Source organism: Gossypium raimondii, chromosome 3 (genome assembly GCF_025698545.1).
Source record: "Gossypium raimondii isolate GPD5lz chromosome 3, ASM2569854v1, whole genome shotgun sequence".
Lineage (NCBI taxonomy): Eukaryota > Viridiplantae > Streptophyta > Magnoliopsida > Malvales > Malvaceae > Gossypium > Gossypium raimondii.
The window spans coordinates 8,759,599-8,770,170 of NC_068567.1; the positions used below are offsets into that span (position 1 = coordinate 8,759,599).

Consider the following 10,572-nt stretch of genomic DNA (forward strand, 5'->3'; position numbering starts at 1 on the left):
GTATTTATTAGGTTATATATTTTTGTTATATATTTATTCTAATTTTTATGATATTTTTAAGTATTTCAAGAATAGCCGGTGTTGTTGAGTTTTTCGATCCTTTAACTTATATAGGATTAATTAGTTATATTTCTTGATGGGGGAAGGGAAGGGATATAACTTAGTGATAGAGTATCACCTTGACGTGGTGGAAGTCATTAGTTCGAGCTTGATTATTTCTAAACCCAATGTGAGTTGTTCTATTTTGCCTTATCCCCTTCCTTCGGCTATGATTGAATAAGAATGGAGAAGAGACTCGTGGGAGAGAACTCCGAGCGAACATGAAGCGTATGGATACAAGTTACGCTTTGGAATGAAAGATAATTCCGAACCGGTTTTTTTCATAGGAAAAATTAAACCTAATATGATTTAAACTTGAATTAAATCCCAAAATTTGTAATTTCTTATAATAATTGCATCTAGAAATGTTGCTCGCATAGTCTTCACTAAAATGGTCATAACTTGAGCTTCAAAACTCAAAATCAAGTGATTCAAAATGTGTTTCGAAGATAAGAGATAGCTCCTTCCTCAATTAGAGATCTCGTGACCCAGAAATGCTTCAACCCCATCCAAAACTGCGTTTCAAGTAAACTTATTTTCTAGAGTACAAAATTAACAAATTTGATGAACTTTTAATTTAATGCGTAACTTAGAGGGACCATGATAGAATTTTGGCACTAAAATTGAGCAGTGCGGAGTGGTGCTTTGATGAATTGGTTCTAAAAGGTGAAGCAATTTCCGTTTTCCAAGCTCTCTATATGGTAGATGGTGATTATTCGAATCAATTTCCAATAAAAGGTAAGATTCCAACAATTCATATGATTGACTTAACCTAGATACATAAGGAGGCCTCAAATGTGGAAGTCAAGCAAGCTTTGTTTAATATGGCTCCATTGAAGGCTCTGAGAGTTGACGGATACCATGCCATGTTCTCCTAGAGTCAATAGGATACAGTTGGGAATTCAATCTGTGAGATGTAAAATTAGAACGTCGGTAATGACAATATATCGTAAAGAAAAGAGAAATAAAAATAAAAAACAAACATATTTTTACGTGGAAACTCTTTCGGGGAAAAAACCACAGATAGAGGAGAAGAAAATTCACTATGTCAAATTCGAATGATTAAAAGAGGAGTTTCGACTACATCTATTTATAGGTTGAAAAAACCTAATTCTAATCAAAGTCAAATATATTATGCTAATAAATGCTAAATATATTATACTCATAAATACTAAATCTTCTAGAAAGAAGATATATTTTGTTTAACTTGACTTGCAAGAAATCTCTTAGAATTTGGGTCATACAACTCTAACAATCTCCACATTGACACGAATTCTTAACGAACAAGTTTTTCACCTCTCGATAAAACCCTTTAAGGGTTTAACTTCAACAATGAACACTAACCAAGTCTAAGCAATACTCAAACTTGGTTATAGGAAGTGACTTAGTCATCATATCTGCAGGATTTTCATGATTACTAATTTTGCTCATAACAATATCACCACGAGCAATAGTATCAAGAAAAAAAATGTACCGAACATCAATGTGTTTTGTTCTCTCATGAAACATTTGATCTTTTGTAAGGAATATGGCATTCTGACTATCAGAAAATACTGTACTGATTTTAAGGTCTTCATTGAGTTCACTACAGAGTCCCTTCAACCAAATAGCTTCTTTACAAGCCTCAGTAATCGCCATGTACTCAGCTTCAGTGATAGACAAAGTGACTGTAGTTTGCAAAGTGGCTTTTTAACTAATTGCACAACCTCCAATTGTAAAGACATAACCTGTGAGAGGTCTTCTTTTATCAAGGTCTCCAGAAAAATCAACATAAACATACCCAATGACTCCATCTCTAGTTCTTCCAAACTATAAGCAAACATCAGTAGTACCTCGTAAGTATCTTAAAATCTACTGAACTGCTTTCCAATATTTTTTACCGAGATTCACCATGTATCTGCTAACCGCACTGACTGCATATGATAAATCTGGACGTGAACAAACCATAGCATACATGAGAGATCCCACTACACTAGAGTATGAAACATGTGACATGTACTCAATCTCATCATATGATTATAGAGACAAAGTAGATGAAAATTTGAAATGGGCTGCTAAAAGAGTACTAACAGGCTTAGCACTCTGCATATTGAACTTGAAAAGAACTTTCTCAATGCACCCCTTCTGACTTAGGTACAATTTACTTACTTTTCTATCTCTGAGAATATCCATACCAAGTATCTTCTTTGCTGGTCCCAAATATTTCATCTCAAATTCTTCACTTAGTTGGGCTTTGACCTTTCTTATCTCTCCTTTATCTTTTGCTGCTATCAACATGTCATCAACATAAAGGAGTAGATACACAAAGTAAACACAACTGTCAAAACTACTTCTTTTGAAATCATGAAAAGTCATAAAGGAATCAAACCTCTTGTACCATTGTCTTGGTAACTGTTTCAAACCGTAAAGGGACTTTTCCAGCAAGCAAATATAGTCCTCTTTTTCTAAAACTGTAAAACCCTCTGGTTGTTGCATGTAAATATCCTCATCAAGTTCTCCATACAAAAATGTAGTTTTTACATCTAACTGCTCAAGCTCTAAATCATGCATGGCCATAATACTAAGCAAAGCTCGAATCAAACTATACTTCACAACTAGGGAGAACACATCTGTTAAGTCCACTCTTGGAATTTGACTGTAAACCTTTGCAACAAGCCTTCCTTTATATCTGGGTTCTTTAACTCCTAGAGTCTATTCTTTCTTTTTAAACACCCATTTACAACGAACAACCTTTTTACCTTTAGGAAGTTTCACAAGATCTCGTGTTCTATTTTTGTGGAGTGATTCCATCTCTTCTTGCATAGCAAACATCCACTTTTCTGAGTCTATACAGCTAACCGCCTCAGAATAATTAGATGGCTCTTGGTTTGCATCTATATCTTCAGTGACATTTAAAGCATAAGCAACTAGATCAGCCTCGGCATACTTCTTTAGAGGTTTAATTGCTCTTATAGTTCTATTTTTGGCGATAGAGTATTTTGGTAAAGAAGCAACTCTATTCTGAATTTTTGTACTGGCTTGAAGAGTCGATTCTGTTGTAGATTCTGGATTAATCTGATGCTCCACCTGCTTTTGATTTTCTTTATTGGAAGAGTCTTTAAGAGATAAGTTAGGTGGCATAGCAGTTTCATAAAAAACAACATCTCTGCTGATCACAATTTTTTTATTTTCAGGACATCATAACTTATACCCTTTTACACCAGCTTTATAATTAAGAAAAACACATTTAATGGATCTCGCTTCCAATTTTTCATTATCAACATGAGCATATGCAAGACACCCAAAGATCTTTAAATCAGAATAGTCAGTAGGATTACCAGACCATACCTCTTGTGGAGTCTTTTTCTCAAAGGTAACAGATGGAGATCGATTGATAAAAAAAATGCAGTAGAGGTTGCTTCGGCCCAAGACGACTTTGGTAAATTGGCATTTGACAACATGCACTGAACCTTCTCCATGATCATTCTGTTCATTCGTTCTGCAATGCCGTTTTGCTGTGGAGTATGACGAACTGTCAAGTTTCTCACGATCCCTTCTAACTTGCACAGTTTATTAAACTCATTAGACATAACTCTAAGCCATTGTCTGTACGCCTAAACTTTTCTGGAAAAATCATCAATAAAAGTTAGCATATAATTAGCTCCACCTCTCGAAGGCACTTTGAATGGCCACCACAGGTCAGGATGAATATACTCCAACGTTCCCTTCGTGTTATGGATTTCTCTAGTGAATCAAACTCTCTTTTGCTTCCCAAAAACGTAGTGCTCACAAAACTTTAGTTTGCAAATTCCTTGCCCATCAAGAAGTCCTATTTTGCTCAATTCTGTCATGTCATTCTCACTCATATGCCCTAGGCGCATATGCCAAAGTTTAGTAATATCATCATCTGACAAGGAAGAGGAAGCGACAACTGCATCACCAGTAACAATAGAATCTTGGAAAACATATAACTTGACAGTATTTCTCTACCCTTTCATCACAACGAGAGAGCTTTTGTAAATCTTTAAAACCCCACTTTCAGCTGTGTATCTCTACCCTTTTGAATCAAGAGTGCTTAACGAAATTAAATTTCTCTTCAATTCTGGAACATGTCGCATGTCACTAAGTGTTCTGACAACTCCGTCAAACATCTTAACTTTAATTGTTCCAACACCTGTAATTTTACACGAAGCATTATTTCCCATCAAAACAACACCTTCAGACACTATTTCGTAAGTTGTAAACCAATCTCAATTGGGACTCATGTGGAAGGTGCAACTCAAATCAAAGATCCACTCCTCGCTTACTTTAAAATTATTGATAGAAGCGACTAGAAGTTCACCGTCACTGTAGTCTTTTACAACATCAGCTTCACTTAAATTTTCTAGTTGTTTTCCCTTTTGATTCGTAGCTTCCTTTTTGATCTTGTTCTGTAGCTTATAGCACTCAGATTGAATGTGCCCTTTCTTCTTGCAGAAGTTACAAGTTTTACCTCTGTTTGAAGACTTTGATCTACCCTTAGATTTACCGCTAGGATTCTGTTTCTGTGTTCTTCCACGATCATCATCAGCATTCCGTTCTTGTCTCCCACAAACAATGATACTCTCTCCTTTAGAGTTGGGGTTAACCATAATATGCTTTATCTTATCATACAAGGTCAAAGAATCATAAACCTCATCAATTGTGAGAGACTTGTGACTATATAAAATTGTGTCTCTAAAGGTCGAATAAGACGGGGGCAACGAACAAAGTAGAACCAACCCTAGATCTTCCGTATCATATTGAACCTCCATGATCTCCAAGTTTGAGAAAATTTCTTTAAACATTGTTAAGTGTTTGTTCACAGACACACCTTCCTCCAAACGATAAACATAAAGACCCTACTTCATATGCAACTTGCTGGTTAGATTTTTCGACATACATATTTGTTCCAGCCTCTTCCATAATGCAGCGGCTGTCTTCTCCTTCATCACATCCTGCAAAATTTCGTTAGAAAAATGCAGATGTAATTGTGTTAATGCCTTTCGATCCTTACATTTCTTCTCTTCATCTGTTAATGTTGAATGCATCTTATCTATCCCTAGCAGGGCATCTTCCAGATCCATGTGCGCAAGAACTACTTGCATCTTAATCTGCCACAACGCAAATCTGGTATTGCGATCCAACAGCGGAATTTCATACTTCAAAGGCGTCATTACCGTGACTGAGATGAACAACCCGGAAGCTCGGATACCATTTTGAGAAAATAGAATGTCGGTAATGATAATATATTGCAAAGAAAAGAGAAATAAAAATAAAGAACACACAGATTTTTACGTGGAAACCCTTTCAGAAAAAAACCAAAAGGAGAATAAAATTCACTATGTCAAATTCGAATGATTATAAGAGGAGTTTCGGCTACATCTATTTATAGGTTGAAAAAATCTTATTCTAATCAAAGTCAAATATATTATGCTAATAAATGCTAAATATATTATACTCGTAAATACTAAATCTTATAGAAAGAAGATATACTAAATCTTATTCTAACATGAGATGGTTAGAGGTGTTTCTATTGGTGACAACTTGGAGTTGGCTTTTGACAAGACACTAATTGTGTTGATTTCAAAAGTGCCAAATCTTCAATGTCTTGCTCAATTTCTGTCAATTAGCTTGTGTGCACAGTACTTTACAAAGTTGTTATTAAGCTAATTGCTTATAAATTGATGCCCATTTTGTCAAAGATAATCTCATCGAAACAAGTGAGCTTCAACTTAGGGGTTGGACAAAACATTTGTGATAATATTATCATTGGTCAAGAAGTGATCCACTTTATAAAAACCCGAAATGAAAGGCAGGATGACAATTAAGGTTGATTTAGAGAATACTTATGTGGGGCTTCATTAAAGATTCACTAGTTGATGCAGACCTTCCCATTAATTTGGTGATCATTATTGTGCATTGCATTTCAACTTCAACTGATGGAGGAATTCAAACCACCTAGGGGCATTTTACAAGGTGATCCATTATCACCTTATTTTTTTGTAATTGTTATGGAGAAACTTGCTCATAGTATTGAAGTGGCTGATGGGGAATGACAACTGGTGAAGTTGGTGAGACATGGTTAGTTGTTCTCGCACCTCTTTTTTGCTGATGATTTGTTTCTTTTTTGCAATGTAGACTTGGAGCAAGCTGATGTTGTCTTACGAATTTTGAGTCAGTTCGGAAGGTACTTCGGGCATAACGTTAAACTTTTTTGTGCCGAGAGGGCATAAGGTTAATGCGACCAAAACAAATATCTATTTTTCTTTTAATGTGGATGACTCGTTGGAATGTTTCAACAAGGTGAGGAGTTAGGGAAGTATCTTGGAGTCCCGATCCTACACAAAAGAGTGATAGAGGAACTTTCCAATTTATAATTGAAAGGGTGCAAAGCAAACTAAGTTGTTTGAATGGCAAACTGCTGTCGTTAACAGGGAGAATCACATTGGTGAAATCTGTTTTGCTATCTATACCCAGTTTTTTCATGCAGTCACTAGCTTTTCCAATTGGTGTTTGGTAGGAGATGGAACGAATAGCTCGTAGATTTATCTGGGGTTCAATGGATACAGTTAAAAAACCAGCTCTTGTGAAGTGAGTGAGCTGTTGCAACCTATTGAAAATGAAGGTTTGGATATGAGAAGGCTAGTCGATCAGAACAAGTCATTTTTATTAAAGCTGGGTTTCCAGTTAGTGGTGAACAATGAGGCGCTTTGGGTTAGGGTTTTACACACTAAGAATAAACTATGCGAGGGGTGCCTTGAGAGTATTAGTCCAACTGCCTGCTCTTCTATTTGGCGCTCATTTTCTAATGTACGGAGATGTCTTCGTGAGAACATTTATTGGTCTCTTGGAGATGGTCCAAGCCGTAACCGCCAGGTAGTGGAATTCTGAAGAGTCATGGTCTCTATTTCAACGAGGATATGGCAAATATTAAAGTAGGAGATATGATCGATCAATTTGGTAACTGGGACTGGTCCCGTTTCGCACCTATGTTGCAACCAGATATAATCTTGAGAATCGTGGCGGTTCAACCATCTGCTGTTAGCCTTGGCTATGATATGCTTTTATGGGGTGATTCTAAATCTGGACGGTATACGTTGAAAGAGGCCTACAACACTTTGTCCAGAGATAAATGGGAGGCAAATGACCATATGTGGTCGAGACTTTGGAAAACAAAATTGCCTCGACGCGTGAGGCAGTTTGTTTGTATAACCATCAAAGGAAGCCTGCTAACAAACAGTGAGCGTTGTCAAAGGAGGATGGCAAATGATATGACATGTCCCTTTTGTGGATGTTCTCAGGAGACCTCATTACATGTGCTAAGAGACTGCCTTTTGCACAAAGTATATATAGTCAAATGGCAGTTCCTAGTCAACTCCAAAGTCTCTTTTTCATCTTGGATCTGATTATTTGGCTACTGCATAATATTGTTGATAATGGGGACACGGATGTGCAAGAAACCAAACGGAAGACATTCTTTGGTCTTTTATGCTGTACAATTTGGAAGTCACGGAATAAGATGCTTCTCAGAAATGGTAACTGTATCGTTGAAGGATGCATTTGGCAATGAAAAATATATTCATTTGGAGAAACACATAAATTTGGTCCAGGCAACTGGGTTACCTCGAGGTGTTAAATGGATTCCCCAACCATCTGGTTGGATTAAAGTCAATAACGATGAGGAGGTTAAGGCTGATGGGTGTTACGTAATGAGAAAGGGAACTACTAGTTGCTAGGCTACGGATGCATATTGGGGTCTGCTCGGTGTTGCAGGCAGAATTGTGGAGCAATTCTGATGCTTTGATCATTGCACGGAATAGAGGCTACCGTAACGTAGAAGTGAAAATGGATTGCATCAAGGCTTTGAAATTAGTCGCTGGTAACTCAGTTGATCAAGCATTAAGTCTCTTTGTTGAAGGCCCTGCCAGGTGAAATTTAGCCATATGGTAAGGGAGGCAATGAATTAAAAAAATATATTTACATTCTACTCAAAAATTTTTTTTGACATTATGATAAATTTAGTCCTTAATGTTTAATCATTTTGTCACTTTAATTTTTATTCTTTTTTTTAATCATTTTAGTCCTTTAACTTTCAAAATTTAGTCAAATTATTTTCTTTTGAATAGAAAAATTGACTAAACTATATTCCATACTAAAATTATCAATTCTTTTTAAAATAATTACCAAAAATTAAAATTTGATTCTAACACATTTATCAAATAAGTCATTTAGGGATTACTTTTAAAGGAATAATTACCACTTAGATACTTATTCTTTTATATATTTTTCGGTTCAACTTTTTCTTTTATATTTAATACTAAATAACTATAATTTTGTGTATAAAAGAAATAAATAACTACCATTTAAAAATTATTCACTTAAATAAATAAATAAATAAATAATATTTAAATTATAATAATTATAATAATATTATTATTTTGAAGTATATGGATATGGATATTGATATTTATATTGGTTGTCCAAAAGTAAAAGAATGATTTTGGGTTTTAGCCCAAAAACCCAACCCTAAAAGCCCTACCGCAATCAATATATAATTTGTTAGAAGAAACCCTAGCCTCTAGCTTGGCCTCCATTGGTATACTTCAAAAGCTCATCTGTCACCCCAGAGCCCCTTCTCTCCGCCGAATCTCCTTTTTCCCCCGTAAAAATGGTAATTACAAATCCATCTTTTGCATCCGAATCCCCAATATTCACAACTCTCTTCTCATCAATTCATTACTTCATCTCTTCCTGTAGTTTTAACATGCTTTGTTTCTTGATCCGACTAACTAGAAAGGGGTTGTTATGAGCGTTTGTAAACTGGGATTTACCTTATTTGAATTGTGGTTTATATTTTCTTCCCAAAGATTGTTGCTTTTAACCTCATTTTAATGTTTTATGTGTGTAGTCTCTGGTGGCCAACGAAGATTTTCAGCACATTTTGCGTGTCCTAAACACCAACGTTGATGGAAAGCAGAAGATTATGTTTGCTTTGACCTCCATCAAGGGTATCGGAAGGCGTTTCGCCAACATTGTTTGCAAGAAAGCCGATGTAGACATGAACAAGAGGTTTGCTTTTATCTTTCAAATTTGCATGTACAATGAAATACTGTTTATATATCCATTATAGTCCTTAATTTTGAATAAGATGATTTATGGTACAAAGTTTAGGCAATGATATATGATTCGATCCCAATAGTTTTTGCATTGATTCGAATGTTACTTAGATCGAGTATTCTTCCAGGTTCGAATTATGTATATATGTAGAGTAAGAGTGTAGGCTTTGGTATAATTAAATTGCTGAATGGCTTTCGGTTCTTGGTGCTAATTTTGTCGTTATTAGGGCTGGTGAATTGACTGCACAGGAATTGGACAATCTCATGACGATTGTGGCGAACCCGAGGCAGTTTAAAATCCCAGATTGGTTTTTGAACAGGCAGAAGGATTACAAGGATGGAAAGTATTCCCAAGTTGTGTCCAATGCTCTCGACATGAAGTTGAGAGATGACTTGGAGCGCTTGAAGAAGATCAGGTTAATTCCTTTTTTCCTGTTGATCTGTGCTAGAGTTAGCTTTTGCCCTTGTATATCCGATGCCTAAAAAGAACAATTGCTTTGGCCAATTCGTGTTACAAAGTTCTTATGCTGTATTGGTGATGTTTGTTGATGATTAAGATGAGAAAATAGCTGCAATAACCAGAGCTTAGAAATTTGAATACATCATGTGTTCATATATTGGTTTGGTTAGTATACATGATAAATTGTTAAATGAAAAATTTGTGATGTTACTTTATGGGGTACTGGGGCATGGGACGGCAACTAAACTAACTATCGATGTAAAAATGTGATGCAGGAACCACCGTGGTCTGAGGCACTACTGGGGCCTTCGTGTACGTGGTCAGCACACCAAGACTACCGGTCGCCGAGGAAAGACTGTTGGTGTGTCTAAGAAGCGTTGAATTCTTCATAACATAATCTATAGTATGATGAGGCAGATATTTATTTCTTTGCTTTTAAGCGATGTTTGCATCAAAGACAAAATTTTGGATTTGGTTTTGTTGTTTTAGTTGGTTTTTTAAACCTTGCAGACAAGTAGTGTTTCTCTTTTAATCGATTGTTTGATCTTTTTATCAATTGACATTAAGGATACCTGCTTTGATAGATAAAGATTACACATGTTTTCTTCACCTCAAGTCCAAGTCCTGAAGAATTGGTGGCGTCCATGACCAGATTGGGTTATTCACATATGGGTATTAACATCACATGGTTGTTCATGTTGGGTGCTCATATTTATAAATGATTCCTTTTATATGAAAATATATTATCTTTATTTAATATTAATTGAAAATAGGCATTTGTTATGGTGTTTTGACGTTGCCGCCTGACATATTGATGGTACCAGACTGAAATGTGAAGACCTAAAATATTCAAGAAATTGGGCAAAATATCAATGAAAGTTATTTTTTTTTAAATTA

The 10,572-nt window shown here is 35.7% G+C and overlaps 1 protein-coding gene across 1 annotated transcript; it reads left to right on the top strand.

The window, feature by feature from the left end:
* Window positions 1–8,619: 8,619 nt before the first annotated feature.
* LOC105797020 (40S ribosomal protein S18) lies at window positions 8,620–10,284 on the top strand. Its single transcript, XM_012626944.2, has 4 exons — window positions 8,620–8,770; window positions 9,008–9,168; window positions 9,443–9,631; window positions 9,951–10,284. Exons 1-4 carry the CDS (start codon window positions 8,768–8,770, stop codon window positions 10,054–10,056), a joined length of 459 nt encoding a protein of 152 aa, XP_012482398.1. The 5' UTR covers window positions 8,620–8,767; the 3' UTR covers window positions 10,057–10,284.
* Window positions 10,285–10,572: the final 288 nt, after the last annotated feature.

Coding starts and splice junctions, on each gene's coding strand:
- LOC105797020 (XM_012626944.2), top strand. Junction 9,169..9,442: donor GATGTAGACATGAACAAGAG/GTTTGCTTTTAT, acceptor TGTCGTTATTAG/GGCTGGTGAATTGACTGCAC. Junction 9,632..9,950: donor GAGCGCTTGAAGAAGATCAG/GTTAATTCCTTT, acceptor AATGTGATGCAG/GAACCACCGTGGTCTGAGGC.